At 35.3% G+C, this 17658-nt stretch overlaps 1 protein-coding gene across 2 annotated transcripts in view; it reads left to right on the forward strand.

Moving 5' to 3' along the window:
- Positions 1 to 17658, forward strand: part of TOR1AIP1 (torsin 1A interacting protein 1) — a 43192-nt gene that overhangs the window by 10669 nt on the left and 14865 nt on the right. For both annotated transcript variants that reach the window (XM_027074436.2, XM_027074435.2), the window contains 5 exons: positions 8741 to 8782; positions 9574 to 9660; positions 12455 to 12508; positions 15483 to 15524; positions 16064 to 16132. In XM_027074436.2, coding sequence (XP_026930237.1) covers positions 8741 to 8782; positions 9574 to 9660; positions 12455 to 12508; positions 15483 to 15524; positions 16064 to 16132 — 294 coding nt within the window. The remainder of the gene's footprint in view (positions 1 to 8740; positions 8783 to 9573; positions 9661 to 12454; positions 12509 to 15482; positions 15525 to 16063; positions 16133 to 17658) is intronic.

Genomic DNA, 17658 nt, shown 5'->3' on the forward strand with positions numbered 1-17658 from the left:
CTCTGCCTGAAGAGATGGTTGTATGTGATCTATTCTTACAACAAACACGTACCCTAGGTCTTCTGAAAGTCCTTTTATTAGTTGGTTGAGATCATTGGAAAAGTGGTACCTCCTTAACAGCTCCTTTATTTATTGCCATTTGTCTACTAAATGCCACAGCCTTTATAATTTTGTTTTCCTTTTGGGCCCACTTTATTTGGGAGCCGGGTGGCGAGGGCTCTAGGCCTCCTGGGCCCATAGTAGTGCTCACTGGCGTGTGCCGTGCCACCCAGAGCAGCATACCGCTCCATGTTGTGGCCTGAGTACCACAGGCGGCTCACACCGCCAGAGAACAGGGGGCTGACGGTCCGTAGCTCCTTCGGCCACAGCTGGTTGAGGGCGACCCCCTTGGTCTAGGCCGTGAAGACGGCTTTCTCAGAGGTCTTGTGGGCCCGGTGAAATCGCATCCCTTTGTGGACCAGGTGTAGGCGAGGTCAGTGGCCAGTATGTCAGAACTAAGAGCCAGTGCCATGTTCTCACCGTGAATCTGGGGGACACCAGTTGGGGGAGTGGTGGGTCCTGGGGACCCTAGGTGGTGAACCTGCCACCCCAGGCCCAAGGCTAAACACCCCCGCAACCCCACCAACCTTAGCCAGGATGTCCCCAGCTTTGGGAAGATCTACTGTGACCCAGCCTATTCTCTCTCTGTTTTGCCACAACTTTTATAATATTTTAACTTTTTTTTAATTGAAGGTATTATTACTCCAAATAAGAGTTGAATTTCTCAAAGCTTCTGCATAAGCATAAAGAAGAATAATACCTTTTTAAAAAAAAAAGTATTTTAACCTTCTACACGTAGAAGCCAAGAGGTTTAAAATAAAGGAAGATGAATGCAAAACAGGGAAATAAAATGAAAACTTCTCATGTGGTACTAAATGCTACTGATTCATCATCAGATTGTAATTAAATATTTATGCATTCTTTGTAGCTTGGGTTAAAAAGGTGAAAATGTAGAATGTTTAAAACCTTGCGTGAAACCTCATTATTAAGCACTAATTTCACACTATTTTCTTGAGTTGTTAAGTCATGTTTTTTTTGTCATGGTATGAACAATTTTAGCAAAAGTCTTAAAGGTTTTTATTCTGTGATGCAAAAGTCTATTCATTTATTAAACAAACATTTATTTTTAACCACCTTCTGTATGTATCAGTGACTGGCCTAAATGCTGGAACCATAAAAAGCCATGATAATTTTTTCCCCTAGCTCTTAGAGTACATGATAATGGAAAAAAAAAAGAAAAAAAAACAAGTTAGATAAATTAATGTTGTAAGTGTTAAAATGGTGGTATATGTATTTGATAGCCTAGAAGAGAAGTGCCTTATTCTGCAGGAGAGGTTGGGAAGGTTTCATGGAGGAAATGGCATTTAGGAGGACTTGAAATTCCTGACCTTCATGTACCAGAATGAAAACCACAGTTAAAAAGTCTATAGCCAAGACAACGAGTAGACTGATAACAATGATGATTATTGTCAAATGTATAGAACATGTAATTCATAGGATATTATTGGATTATGCATAAGGCACAATATTAGTAATAATATTGAAGACAGCCTTGTTTAACAAGTTATTGTTCACCCTTTGAATATTATTGATATTGTTAGCAACATAAAATTCTTTAAAAAATTTTTTTTAAGTTTATTTATTTATTTTGAGAGAGAGACAGCATGAGTGGGGAAGGGGAAGAGAGAGAGGGAGAGAGAGAATTCCAAGCAGGCTCCATGCCACCAGTACAGAGCCTGATGTGGGGCTTGAACTCACAAAGCCACGAGATCATGACCGGAGCTGAAACCAAGAGTCAGACACTTAACCAACTGAACTACTTAGGCACCCCAGAAACATAAAATTCTAAAGAAAAGACCTTTGGACACTAGATTAAAGTGTTCAGAAATCCACGATATATTAAATACTTGAAATATAATGGTATAAAAAATAAATGGGGACCTCCCTTATATAAGTTGGTTAAAAAAAATTCTTAAATTCTCCCCATGCTAATTGGACAACACATACATAAACAATAAAGGAGATTTAATTTTACTTTTATATGAGTGATTAATTACTAGGTGATTTGGCTCTGAACAAATTGACCTGGAGTTTAAAAAGTACATGGAAATAAATTATATCAGGATCAAAAAGGGAGGGATTACTGCACTATTCATTTTCTTTCTGGTGACTCAGTGAAGAAACACACAGGTTCTAGAATCAATTTAGCCTAAAATTTTGCTATACCAAATAATTTTTAAACTATATAAAACATAATGTTCAAATATGGTTGTAACTTTAGCAAAGCTACTGTTAACATCTTATTTTTTAAGTTTATTTATTATTTTGAGAAAAAGAACATGTGTATGCTCAAGTGAGGGAGGAGCAGAGGGGAAGAAAGAGGGACCCCCAGATGGGCTAAGACTCACAAACTGCGAGATCATGACCTGAGCCGAAATCAGATGCATAACTGACTGAGCCACCCAGGCTCCCTGCAAAGCTCTATTTTAAACGAGTTACACTTAGAAGTTATTGGAACCTCTTGTATTAGAAGAGTTCAGCCCTCAGCCTTTTCTTTGTCATTAATTCAAAAAATTATTGAGAGAGACTTTTGGTTTTCCTCCTGTTCCACGTGTAAGAAGCTAACCTAGCAATGAATAAACACAGCTAAAAATTCAAAAGCGCTTTTTTGGATCTGTGAGAAAGGAGAGAACACAGGGCAAACCCCTGCCCTCAAAGTTGGAGAGAGATGCAAATACAGGAAATTGTGGCTTATCAAGAGCTCAGGCTCAAAAGTGGAGATATGTCTCCAGGAACCAGTTCTGGGGTAGCAAAATCTGAACTGTAACTGATGAACTGCAGGAGGCTTGGTGTGCAGAAGTCTGAGTTAAATATTCCAAGGGGACCCAGTCATGGGGAGTACCCCACTAGATTTTGAGTTATACCTCCAGGGGCTCGACCAAATTCCCATAGTAAATATCAGAGAAAAGTCCCCTCATGCTTCAGCCGGGGGGGGGCGGTGGGTGGAAAGAATCATTTTGAAATATGCCAGAGCACTCTGTTCTTAATAAGGCCTGCCTTCAGGGCAATCTAGTTGCCCAGAACCTGGCCTACTGGGGTATTATCAGCCCAACTGACCTGGGGAAAGGAAAATACTCTATTCCAGGCCACCGTAGACAACACGTCCCACCTAAGGAGAAAAGAAAACCATTGAGAGCCATTTGTGGCATAAATTCACTGAGAGACTAAGACCTAATTATAGGACTATGAAGCCCTTTCCCTTTCTCTCTGGACCTCATTATCACATTACTAGAGACCTAGTTACAGAAGTTCCTTTTACCCAGTACATCATGTCCACCATCAAGACAAAATCTTAACATTAAGATATGGTATCAAGACATAATGAAAGGCAAAAAACAATTTGAAGAGACAAAGCCAACATCCGAACCAGTATGGCAAGGGTGTTGGAAATATCAGACCAGAAATTTAAAACGACTATGATTAGTATGCTAGGGATTCTAATGGATAAAGTAGACCGCATGCACAAACAGATGGACAATGTAAGCAGAGATGGAAATCCTAGGAAGCAAAAAGAAATGCAAGGGATTCAAAATCACTGTAATAGAAATGAATGCCTTTGATAGACATATTAGACTGGACTTGGCTGAGGAAAAAATTTCTGTGCTAGAGGGCATATTGATAGAATCCTCAAATAAATGATAATGTGATAGAGGTGTTAACCAGTGCTATGGTGGTAATATATAAATGTATCAAGTTAACGTCTACACATACTTACACAGTGTCATATGTCAATTCTCAAAATACAGTTCTCAACCAAAAAGCAGAGGAAACGACTCAACAAACTGGAACATCCAAGGACTATACAACTATAAAATATTGTATATAACATACACATAATGGGAGTGCCAGAAGGAGGAGAAAAAAGGAACAGAAGAAATACTTGAGACAATGATCTAGAATTTCTCCAAATTAATGTCAGACACCAAACCACAGATTCAGGAAGCTCTGAGAACATCAAGCAGAATAAATGCACAAAAAATACACCTGGGTGTTTATCATTTTCAAACTACAGAAAATCAAAGATGAAGAAAATCTGAAAGAAGTTAGAGGAAGAGAAGACACCTGACCCATAAAGGAACAAAGATAAGAATTACATCCAACTTCTCTTCAGAAACCATGCAAGTGAGAAGAGAGTGTGGAATGAATGATTTTAAGTGTGAGAGGAAAAAACCACCAACCTGGAATTCTGTATCTTGCAGAATTATCATTCAAAGGGAAAGCCTTTAACCAGGCTAAGGATAAAAAAAGAAAAGAGATAAACTAAGGTAAAAGGACACAAATTAGTATAGATTTCATGAAAATTAAAAGGATAATATAGAAATACTATGAACATGTTGAAGCCCACAAATTTGATAATCTAGATGAAATGGACCCTTTCCATGAAAGACACAATCGGCTAAAACACACAAGAAGAAATAGATAATCTGTTATCTATTTAAATACATCTATATCTATTTAAATACATTGACTCAATATTTAATAAATTTCCAAAACAGAAAGCACCAGGCCTAAATGAGTTCACTGGTGAATACTATCAAGTATTTAAAGAAATGAATTATACCAGTTCTCTAAGGCACCTTTCAGAGGATAAAAGTAGGGGAAATACTTCCTAACTCATTTTGTAAGGCCAGCATTCCCCTAATACTAAAACCAGACAAACACGAGAAAAGAAAACTATAGATCAATATCTCATGAACAGATGCAGTACTTCACAAAACATTAGCAAAATGAATTTTAAAAAACTACAAAAAGAATTAGGGGCACCTGGCTGGCTCACTTGGTAAAGAACATAACTCTTAATCTTGGGGTTGTGGGTTCAAGCTCCACATTGACTATACAGATTACTTTAAAACTGAAAAAAAAAAAATACGCTACAACTAAACAGGATTTGTCGTAGGTATGAAAGACTGGCTCAACATTTGAGAATCTATCATATTAACAGACTAAAAAAGAAAAAAACATAGTATTAATAGATGGAGAAAAAGTGTTTGACAGAATCCAATACCCATTCATGATAAAAACTCTCAGTAAACTGGGAATAGAGGGAATCTTTCTCAACTTGAAGTGTCTTGATTCACAGGTAACGTGATCATCTGTGTAGGAAATCCAAAAGAATGGACAAAAAATAGGAACTAATAAGCAATTATAGCAAGGATGCAGAATGTAAAGTTAATATAAAAAAGCCAATCACTGTCCTACATACCAGCAATGAACAAGAAAAATTTGAAATTAAAAACAACACAATTTACATTAGCACCCCTCTCCCCACCGAAATGCTTACAGGTATATATCTAAGAAGATATGTACAAGATCTATGTGAGAAAAATTATAAAACTCATAAATGAAATCAAAGAATTTACTTAAAACCAACGGAGAGATATTCCACGTTCATGGATAGGAAGAGTCAGTATTGTCAAGAAGTCAGTTCTTTTCAACTTAATCTGTAAATTCAGTGCATTCCCAATCAAAATCCCAACAATTTATTTTGAGAAAATGATTAAGTTCATATAGAGTCAAAAGACCCAGCATAGCCGATACAGTATTGAAGAATAAAGTAGGAGGACTTAACCTCAAGACTGACGGTGAAGCTTCAGTAATCTAGACAGTGTGGTATTGGTAGAAGAATAGATGAATAGAACAGAATAGAGAACCCATAAACAGATCCACGTGTAGTCTACTGATCTTTAACAAAGTCAATACAATGGAGGGCAGAATCTTTTCAACAAATGGCTAGAACAACTGGATATCTACACGCAAAAAAAAAAAAAAATCTAGACACAGACCTTAAACCCTTTGCAAATATTAACTAAAAATGTATCACAGGCCTAAATGTAAGTTTTTTTAAAAAAAATGTACAAAACTCCCAGAAGAAAATCTAAAGGACTTTGGGTATGCTGATGCTTCTTTAGATGCAGACAAAGAGCACAACCCATGAAAGAACTGATAAGCTGAACTTCAGTGAAGTTACAAACTTCTGCTCTGCAAAAGAATGACAAGAGAATAAAAACATAAGACACTGAGAGCAAATACTTGCAAATGATACATCTAAAAAGGACAATTATCCAAAGTATACAAAGAACTCTCAGAACTCAACAATAAAAAAAAAACCTGACTTAAAAAATGAGCTAGACTTAACAGACACCCCAACAACAGATATACAGATGGCAAATGAGCATATGAAAAGATGTCCTACATTGTATGTCATCATGACATTATGTCATTCTTATCATATGATCCAGCAATTACACTCTGATATTTACCCAAATGAGTTGAAAACTTAATGTTTACACAAAAGCCTGCACACACGTTTATAGCAGAATTATTCATAATTGGAATAATTATTGGAATTATTCTACTTGGAAGCAACCAACGTGTCTTTTAGTAGGTGAATGGATAAACTGGCACATCCAGACGGTGGAGTGTTATTCAGTGCTATAAAGCACTGAGCTATCAAGCCATGAAAAGACATGGAGGAACCTATATGACTGTTCTGGAAAAGGCAAAACTATTGAGACAGTAAAAAGATCAGCGGTCATTGGGGCACCTGGGTGGCTCGGTCGGTTAAGCACCCAACTTCGCTCAGGTCATGATCTCACAGTTTGTGGGTTCAAGCCCCGTGTCAGGCTCTGTGCTGACAGCTCAGAACCTGGAGTCTGCTTTGGATTCTGTGTCTCCCTGTCTCTGCCCCTCATCTGCTCACGTTCTGTCTCTCTCTTTCTCAATAATAAACATTAAAACAGAAACAAAAAGATTAATGGTCATCAAGGGTGTGGTGGTGGTGGTAGGGGAAGGATGAATAGGTGGAACACAGAGGGTTTTTAGGGCATGAAAATACTCTGTATGATATCATAATGATGGATACATGTCATTATATGTTTGTCTAAACCCATAGAATGCACAACACCAAGAGTGAACTGTAATGTAAATTAGGGTCTTTGGGTGAACATGATGTGTAAATGTAGATCCATCAATTTTACCACTATTCAACAAATATACCACTCTGGTGGGGGATGTTGATAATGGTGGAAGCTATGCATGTATGGGGCAGGAAACATAAAGGAAATCTATCTACCTTCCCCTCAGTTTTGCTGCTCTTTCTTAAGCTGCTCTTTAAAAGAAAATTAATAAAACAAAATAATTATCATTAAGTGCTGAATACATGCCATTATAAATAAGACTGATGCAGTGGTAGATGTGTGGTAGACTAGAAATCAGAAGAGCCTGTATTCAATTCCTTTTTTATCACTTGTTCATCCTGACACCCTTAGACACGTCACTTAATACCATAAACCTTACCTATGAGAGTCCTCTTGTGACATTAGGGAATCAGATAGCAGATATGAAGGGTTTTTTTGAAAACTAACTGGCAGCATGCAAATATCAAGGAAGTAACTATTATTAAGATAATGACTAAGATGTAACTATTGGCTCTTAAGAAAACATCTTTTGTTTGTATGCTATGTGAATAGTTATATAAATGAAAATAAACTCTACAAAAGGGATAATATGTGTGTTATGGAACGATATCTTTTTGTATGAGTGGAAATATTAATGAAAAAATTTTAAGAGAATAGCACTAAGGCAAGTTTGATTTTCCATTTTTCTGCTTGAAAAAGAAAATTGAAAAGACAGTTTCCCTTATGACCCTAGATTAAAATGGAATATAATATACCAGGTCCTAGCTTTATAAGAGTGACATAGTATTTGCTGTTTTGGTTAGTTTTTTCCTATACCAAAAATATTGGCAAATGTATTTCACATAGTGATTTACACTTGCCCCTGTCATAGTGGTAGTTTGACCAGTGTTATATTAATATAATTAAACTGATCTGAAGAAAATATTTCCAAGTTCACCGTATAATGTGTTGGCACTTGCCTTCCACGGTATTGTTTTCCCCTTTTGAAAAGCAAAAGGGGTTAAAAGCAACAGAGGGAAAGCTGAAAAGAAAGATTTCAACTTTGTGAGCAGTCTGATTCATGCCACTTCTCAAAAGATCACTCAGCAATATTTTAGCCCAGTTGTACAATGCCGCCTTTGGGTTTATCTCCCTTAAAATTTTTTTTTTTTTTCAGTATAGCCTATTATAAAAATACTGTGTTTGATACATGTTGCTCATTTATCTTTGTCCAAATTCTCTGGCTCTGAAAAAAAATAGCGTACGTGGATATGCTGGAGCTAGGGTTTCTCTCCCTTTCTTCTTCTGGACATACTAGTGCAGTAAAGAACTGATTTGTCTTTTCCACCAGTATGATGGGTTTCTCAAGACGGCATGGGGAGTGTGGCAAATAGGAGAATGAGAATTCAGTGAACCTATAGGGACTGGAATATTTATCAATGGAGAATCTCATGCTTTCTACAAACAGGTTACAGTTTTAGAGTACAAACGGACCTGCGGCTGAAAGAAAAATAAACTCTTCCTGATTCTAGGTTGTATCGTACTTATTTCTGAAATAACCTAAAGGGAAATAACATATTTTTTAACATTTAACAGAAGAAAAATTTTAGTTGGTCTGTCTTTATGTTCACTTCCCTAAATTGTATGTTATAGATTACATATTATATATTATATAGTTATATATTGTTTATTCCTAAGCTTTAGCTTTTGATGTCATGTATGATGTGTTTGCTTTTCTTTTCTAGAAGCCACCAGCAGCCAACAGAAGGTCAATTTTTCTGAAGGAGGTATTTTCTTTTAAAATATTCTAAATTTTTTTTCATTAACATGAACAATTTTGATAGTTACTTAAAGAGGAAAATTTTTCTTCAGGGAAAAAGTTCATGCTTATCTAAATTCATAATTGGGTCTTAGATAAAATGGGATAGGGTGAGTGATGATAGCCTTTATATGCATTTTAAACATCTTTTGTCTGAGTTAATAATTTTAAGTAAAGCCAATGAAAACAGACTTTGTCATATGCTGGCCTTTGATTATGGTATTAATATAATCATTTTTTCTAAATTCTCATAATCAGTCTATGAATAGGACAGTAAAACTTAGTCCATTTTAAAACCCACCATAATCTTAATTACCTGCATACTGAAATGCTTGTATGAGTGTGTGTGTACATCCCCCCTTTACAACCACAGATACTCATGTAAACACACATGTACATATACTAATTTTGGCTGAATTTACACACTATATGTAGTCCCCCCCCCAAAAGGTAAAATTTCTCCACTATTAATGCTCCTTTGTTTCCTTTTTGACTTTACATTAAAGCCTCAGAATATAATCTTGTAGATATTACTCAGAATATTTGCTTGAGATATAATTATATGCCTCAGATAACATTAATGAGCTCAATTTTAGCTCATATAAAACTTTGTGATCCAGAATAGTAAGTGTAATAAATAGTGATTCTATGTCTGATAATTAAAGAGGCTTCATTTTAATGTTGAATTACTTGTTTTAATCTAGATCTTTAGAACATTAGAAGAAAGACTATACTAGTGTATTATTTCTTTCTTTTTAGAAGAAACTGAACAAGACGATCAAGACAGCTCTGACAGTGATATTACTATTCTTAAGGTCAGATCCGGGGATTCTCTTGATTCTGGAGGTAACATATCTTCATATTCATATGACTTTATCTTAGGAGCTGTGTTTTTAGTAAAAATCTAAAGGTATTTTGTGAATTTACTTTTTTAAAAAATATTTCCATAAGATATTTTATTAAAACTACTTTTTTAGAAAGTATACTTTTTAATATTTATTAAAATTACTGACTCCATGTGTGCATCTGATTAGTAACATGTAATGTCTATATAATATCTAAACAAGTCACTTTAAAAAAAATTTTTTTTAATCTTTATTTTTGAGAGAGAAAGAGACAGAGCACAAGTGGGGGAGGGGCAGAGAGAGACACACACAGATTCCAAAGCAGGCTCCGTGTTCTGAGCTGTCAGCACTGAGCCCGACCCGGGGCTCAAACTCAACGAAAGCGAGTTCATGACCTGATTTGAAGTTGGACGCTTAATTGACTGATCCACCCAGGCACCCCACAAATAAGTCACTTTTTAGCCTGCTTTGATATTTATGGAATGTAAGATATTTTTGTGCTCAAAAGAAGTTATTTGTAGTTTGTTTAAAATGTTATAGAGAAGCGGATCTCATTGGTAGTGGTATTCCTTATATTATCAGGGATGTTAGCTCTTAGGAAGTTTTAATATCCCTAGGTAATCACTTTTATTTCTGGATTGTTCAAATTCACACCAAGTTAGTAGCAACAGTTTATGGCTGTTCATGTGAATTTGTGTTTAAGTTTATTCAAGGAAAGAATTGACCGTGGGGGGAAAATACCAATTGAGGCTTAAGAGTGTGCTGAACCAATTTGAAACTCTGTAAATAATGAATAATATTATATTTTAGTCCCATGAAAGAGTAATTCTCTATTTTCCCCTCACCATCTTTTGAGAATTTCCATAATTCTGTGTTTTACTTTATCATTCCATTTAAAAAATAGGCTCATAGGCTGGTTTATGGGCATTGGTATTCTGTATATTTCCCACCCTTCCTCATTGTTCCCCATTCTTTCTTGATACAGAAATCCCAAAGGAGATATGCACCATTCTAGCATAGTGGTTAAGAACATGGGCTCTGGAGCCAGAATCCCTGGGTTTCACTCCTCCACTACTAGGTTTGTGCCCTCAGGCAATTGCTTAATGTCTGTGTTCCTCAGTATCCTCATCTGGGTTGGTAAGAGGTTAATTCATATGTGCAAGCACCTAGAAGGTACCTGTCACATATTAAACACTAAACTAAGTGTTCTTATTAGTTTTGGTATATGTATACATGAAGCTCTAAAAATTAAAAACTAATTTAGCCATTCCTATAGCCAATAGTTTGATGCTATTGCTAGCAGCATATAGCTCTTTGAAACTTCATACTCTGAAGGGTCTGTGATCCCTTTAAGAATTCTAATAAATTCTTAATGAAGCACACATACCCACGTGCAGAAGAAAACTCTAGCTAAAGAAGAAAAAAGGGAGCATATTAAGAATACTGATCTTCTTAGATTATTTTCTGAGCCAGTTATCCCTTGAAGAGGTTCAAAAAGAATCAAGAATAGAGAAAAAATGAAAGGCGAGCCAAGAAACAGACTCAACTGTAGAGAACGAATTGATGGTGACCAAAGGGGAGGAGGGAATGGGGGGGTGAGTGAAATAGGTGATGGGAATTAAGGAGTGCACTTGTGATAAGCACCAGATGTTGTGTAGAAGTGTTGAATCACTAAATTGTACATCTGACACTAATATTGCACTGTATGTTAACTAACTGGAATTTAAATAAAAACTTAAAAAAAAAAGATCTGTTGGAATGCAAGAAGAGAATATTAGAATTTCATGTATATTTATATTTTATTTCATCCAATTAAAATGTCTTTTTGTTTTATAATAGATACAACACATTAGTTAATACATTATTTCAATAACACACGTATTTAATGTTAGAAATACGTTTTGGAGGGGCGCGTGGGTGGCTCAGTCAGTTTAGTGTCAGACTTCGGCTCAGGTCATGATGTCATGGTTCATGAGTTTGAGCCCCACATCAGGCTCTGTGCTGACAGTACAGAGCCCGCTTCGGATCCTCTGTCTCCCTCTCTCTCTGCCCTTCCCCACTCATGCTCACTTGCTCTCTCTCTCTCTCTCTCTCTTTCTCTCAAAAATAAATAAGCATTTTTTTAATTAAAAAGAAATATGTTTTAGAAATCAATGCTCAAATTTTTTTTAATAATAGGAGTACACTAACAAAAATATTTAGCTACCACACCTGGATGTGTCAAATGCTTTTACTTCCGAGTTAACAATCTGATCACTTTTGAACAGAGTTAGTTATAAATTCCACTTTTATATGAAAATAAGTTTTTAAAGAATAGGCTAAAATATGTAACATATTAACCATTTACAAGAAAAATTTGAGGCAAAATGGGTATTAATGATTTCAAGAAGATCCATTATAAACTTTCAAAGTGTTCCCCAACTCAAAGGTTTCATTATCTTCCTTACCTCACGTCATGTTCTACATCTTCTATTTGTTTTCTTTAGAAAGTCGTTAGGGAAAAGATAATTATTTAGTTAAGTTTTTAGATACAACATGGCTCTTTAGAAACTTAAAAAAAATAAAATGTGTTCCTGGGACACCTGGGTGGTTGGGCTCTGCGTTGCACTCCACACTGAGCATGAAGCCTACTTAAAATAAAAAATTAAATATTCAACACTGCCCCAAGTGTTGAATTCCCTGGGGTTTTACTGAATATTTTTGTTCTTTTGATTACTTACTGTTCTCTTGGTAAAATATGCGTTTAAAAAGTACAATATGCTTTATAGTGCACTTTATTTCTTTTGTTCTTTCAGATCAAACTACGAAATCAAGTCAATATCCAGAATCACTTTGGCGGTCATCACAAAGTAAGTAAAACCATGTTTTAAACTCTTGAAATTCTACCTGTGTGTGTGTGGTCAAATGCTGTTTTTATTTTTGAAGATCCTCTTTTAATGTAAAGTGTTGAAAAAGAGGTATAGTGAATGCTAAAAAACTCATCCTGCATCTTGAATTTGCTTCATCTCTGTACTCAACCTTGAATTCGAATTTAAAAACAAAAATCTGCTTTCTGTGACTTGTTGAATGTCCTTGTTTGCCATATAAATTTGTTGACTATTCTTAGTTTAATTAACTAACGTAGTTTGAGCTACTTACAAGGACATATTCTAATAAGGATATAAAATTTTATATGCAGTATGATTTGAGCTCTATTGTAAAAGTTTGGAAGGATGAATAAACAAGTGATAAAGCAAAGTATAATAAGAAGTTAATGGAAAGCTAGGTGGTGTGTATATCAAAATCTTATAGCCTTGCTTACAATTTTGAAAATTTTCACAATACGTTGAAAAAATATAACAAAAGAAAGGATTGGAAAGTAATATACTAAAGTGCTGATAACAATCATTTGTTTAGAATGGTAGAATTGGTGATATTTTTCTTTTCCTTTTTTTTCTGTACTTTGCAGATTATCTAAAGTAGATATGTATTTTCTTAGGTTAAGCAGAAATGATGCTGTTTCTTTCCCATGTTTATTTATTTTTTTAATTTTTTTTTTTAACATTTATTTATTATTGAGAGACAGATACAGAGCATGAGCAGGGGAGGGGCAGAGAGAGGGGGAGACACAGAATCCGAAGCAGGCTCCAGGCTCCAAGCCATCAGCACAGAGCCTGACGCAGGGCTCGAACCCACGAACCGTGAGATCATGACCTGAGCCAAAGTCGGTCACCCAACCAACTGAGCCACCCAGGTGCCCCTCTTTCTCATGTTTAGTTAAGTCCCAGAATTTGAGTTAATTATTAATCAATCTAAAATATCCTTGTATGTAAAATCTTCAAGGACTTTTTTTTTTCTTCCACATCACCTTTCTTGAAACATGAAACTGTTTTTAAAGAAAAAGTCTTTGTAAATCTGTTTTATTAATCATTGTATTTATATAATTCCACATATTTCACATTATATATATTTAGTTTTTAGCAGGTTCTGGGATAAAACTGAGATAAAATAAAAGCCACTGAGACACAAAAATAAGTCCTTTGTGGGGTACCTGGGTGGCTCAGTCAATTGAGCATCCCACTTTGTTTCAGGTCATGAGCTCACGTTCAGGTTCGAGCCCTGCTTTGGGCTCTGTGCTGGCAGCCTGGAGCCTGCTGTTTTGGATTCTCTCTCCCTCTCTCTCTGCCCCTCCCCTGCTCACTCTCTGTCTCTCAACAAAGAGAATAAAACATAAAAACAAAAAATTTAAAAAATCATTTGTGGAAAATTACTTGCTGAATCATCTTATATGTTTGCCCTTTGTTATTCTAAATCTTTGATATTTGGAAGCTCTTAAATGTATCTCTCTATATAAATTATGCTACATGCATACAATTATGAAAAGTGAATACTTTGTATACTAATGAATAGGTGATCGAGGTATATATCCTTGAGTTTAAGATGCCATTATTTTTTGTATAACTGAAAAAGAAAAATCATCCAGTTAAACTATGATATACCCTCGATTATAAGATACAGCCCTACATCAGAGGTGTTTTTTTTAAACTACTCCTTGGGGCTCCTGGGTGGCTCAGTCAGTTAAGCGTCTGACTCTTGACTTCAGCTCAGGTCTTTATCTCAGGGTTGTGGGTTCAAGCCCCAGGTTTGCTTCCACACTGGGCATGAAGCCTACTTTTTCAAATTAATGAAAGACATGTTAAAAAACAGGTCTACTGTTTTTCTTTTGTTGGGATAGACTGAAAACAAATCTGGAAGAATATTCATATGTCTTATTCGACATGGTATTCCTGTGTGTAGTAGTCACTTAGTAGATATTTATGAATTTTTAAGTTACACATTTCTAGAATGTTCTATTTCTTGGGGCACCTCGGTGGCTCAGTCGGTTAAGTGTCCAACTTCAGCTCAGGTTATGATCTCGTGGTCTGTGAGTTCGAGCCCACATCAGGCTTTATGCTGAGAGCTCAGAGCCTGGAGCCTTCTTTGGATTTTGTGTCTCCCTCTCTCCCTCTGCCCCTGCCTACTTCATGCTCTGTCTCTCTCTCTCTCAAAAATAAATAAACATTAAAAAAAATTCAGAATGTTATATTTCTTTTACAGTTAGCATATATATATTACATTTGTATTTAGAAAAAATAAATTTGAAAAATTTACAATAATACTTGTATCATTGGGTAGAAATAACTCATTTCTTCAGAACAGATTTAGAAATTTCCCTTGTTATAATTGTTTGAAATATCATTTCTAATCATCCCATTTGTCCTTAAATACCATCCCAAAACAAAAAAGTAACTACTTTTTTTACTTCATAACTTTCACTTCATAACTACTTTGCAATGTCCACAAAATTGCTTATATAGTATATGCCATATACACCAGTATATAGCATAACATATATGGACTGCATGGGTTTGTATCTGAGCTTTACTACTTCCATATTACATATATATACTATTTCTATATATTATGTATATACATATGTAGGTATATATATGTATATATATATTCCATATATTTGTAAAATGGGAATAATGGTGCTGACCACATAAAGTGTGAGAATTAAATAAAATTATACTTGATACCTGACATTTAGTATGTGCTGCCATTATTTTGACGGTATTGATTTTAAAGTTGACTTATTATCCAATTCCTGAACACTTTGATGCTTAGAAAAGGGAAAACAATGAATATAGTATATATGTTTGGGACTGATGAAAGAAAAGTTTGATTTTTGTGGTGATTTTTTGGTTTATAGTATCCATAGTATACAAGTATAATGTCTATGCAATATTTTCATTGTTCTTATTTTCAAGTATTCCATGACCTTATCTCTGTTTTCTGTTATAGGTCGAGACTTCATAACTCTTGATAAGCAACCTTCAGTGCTAAGTAAGTGGTTGGTTGTCTGTTCTTTTATCAGTCAAGCAATTCTGACCTTGTCTTATTCTGCCAACAAAACGTTTGAATAGGATTTTAAGTCATTTTAGCCTCTTTGCCTTTTAATCCACCACACATTAGTATCAAATGTGTATAATTACTCTGTGATGTGGAAATGTGTTCAGGATTATTTTACCTAAAGTAACTTATTTGCAAGAGTGAATGGTTAACTTTTTTCTTCTTAAATACATTGAAACCAAGTTCATGTATTATTGAACTCAGTCATTCTCATAGACCAGAACAAAGGATTGGTACCTAGTTTTGTCTGTTAGGTGATTATATATTTATTTGCTGTCTATTTTGCTATAGGAAGTGGTTCATCCTTCACTGGTGTGATCCTTTGACATTATCTTTTACTTCTGAACCTATTGCTTTTATTGTTTTCTTCCCCAACTTTGTTTTACCTTTCTGATAAATTTACCTTGTAACAGGAGTATGGTATACGTTTTCAAAATATTGAAATGATATCTTGGTGTATGCATTTGCTTTAGGCTCGGGATATCAAAAAAAACCTCAGGAATGGTTTGAACAATCCACAAGAATAAGGACTAAGATGCAAAGTAAGTTGCTAAATCTTTACCTGTTACTGAAGTAATTTCACGTATATTTGCTGCTTTTCTTTATTACTCAGTATACAAAAATATTTAGTTCTTCAGATAGGCATTTAGATTGTGATTTCATTACTGAAGCAGAGCTATGACTACAAGATATTTCCATCTGCTTGGAATGTCAGGAGATGGTCTGTTGTTAAGTGTAAATAGTGGTGGGAGAAAACCAGTGGATGAAGTTTTCACTTCTATCTAGCTGCAGTCCAATCTGTACATGATAATGAAATTCTACTCTTTTGACAATACCTGTTTTTTATTTGTAGCAGACATTATTTACTTTTATGTAAATAATCAGAGAAATTCTGCATACCCATTATATTAAGTAATAAAGGATGAAATCTACAAATAGTATTTTCTTGTTTAGGTTTAGGATGGATTAAGTGTCACAGAATCTGAAAAATACCATATATAGATGTGATGAAATAATCATGCTTTGAATTCAGTGTCTATCATAATTTCTATAGCAGTTTCCACATTAAACCTTGACCGTGTAAAAAAAAAATTAAGTTACCCTTCACCTTTATCCCTTCTTTATACTCTAACCACAATAATCTCAAGGTTATTTGGTATTCCTTTACTTTTATTTAAAAAAATTTTTTAATGTTTTATTTATTTTTGACAGAGAGAGAGAGATAGATCATGAGTGGGGGAGGGGCAGAAAGAGAGGGAGACACGGAATCGGAAGCAGGCTCCAGGCTCTGAGCTGTCAGCACAGAGCCTGGCACGGGGCTCGAACTCACAAACCGGGAGATCATGACCCGAGCCAAAGTCAGACGCTCAACCAACTGAGCCAGCCAGGCGCCCCATCCTTTTCTTTTATTTAGATAATATAAGGGGCTCCTGGGTGGCTCAGTCAGTTAAGCATCTGACTTCAGCTTAGGTCATGATCTCACGATCCGGGAGTTCAAGTCCCACATTGGGCTCTGTGCTGACAGCTCAGAGCCTGGAGCCTGCTTTGGATTCTCTGTTTCCCTCTCTCTCTGCCCTTCCCCTGCTCACTCTCAGACTTTCTCTCTCTCAAAAATAAATAAACATTAAAAAAAAAAAGCTCCATCTCTTGCTCAAAAAATGACTAACTATAATTGACAAAGTTAGCTTGTGTAAACAAACCTCTGTGGCTTTGTTTTACCATCAGTAAAGTAGTGGTGGTCATAATTCATTGTTCCCAACAGTTGAAGTTTTACCCCACATGTGAGTTCTTCAGTCTAAAACTGAAAAAACTTTCTGTCCTTGCCTTATTGTTGGCTGTCATTCCTTATTGTTGTACGTACCTGGTGTTAGAAAACTATTTCTTCTTACAATTTGCTCTTCCTGACCTGTTATAGTTAGGAAAGCAAATATTATTTAGCTTACTAGGATTTTGCTTGTAACCAGTATCAAAATTAAAACTTACTTTGAAGATCTAAGAAATAAACTCTTGGAAGTAAAAATGGATGAGTTTAAGTATATTTTCTATGAAAAACTCAGTTCTTATTTTA

This window comes from Acinonyx jubatus, chromosome E4, assembly GCF_027475565.1.
Source record: "Acinonyx jubatus isolate Ajub_Pintada_27869175 chromosome E4, VMU_Ajub_asm_v1.0, whole genome shotgun sequence".
Classification (NCBI taxonomy): domain Eukaryota; kingdom Metazoa; phylum Chordata; class Mammalia; order Carnivora; family Felidae; genus Acinonyx; species Acinonyx jubatus.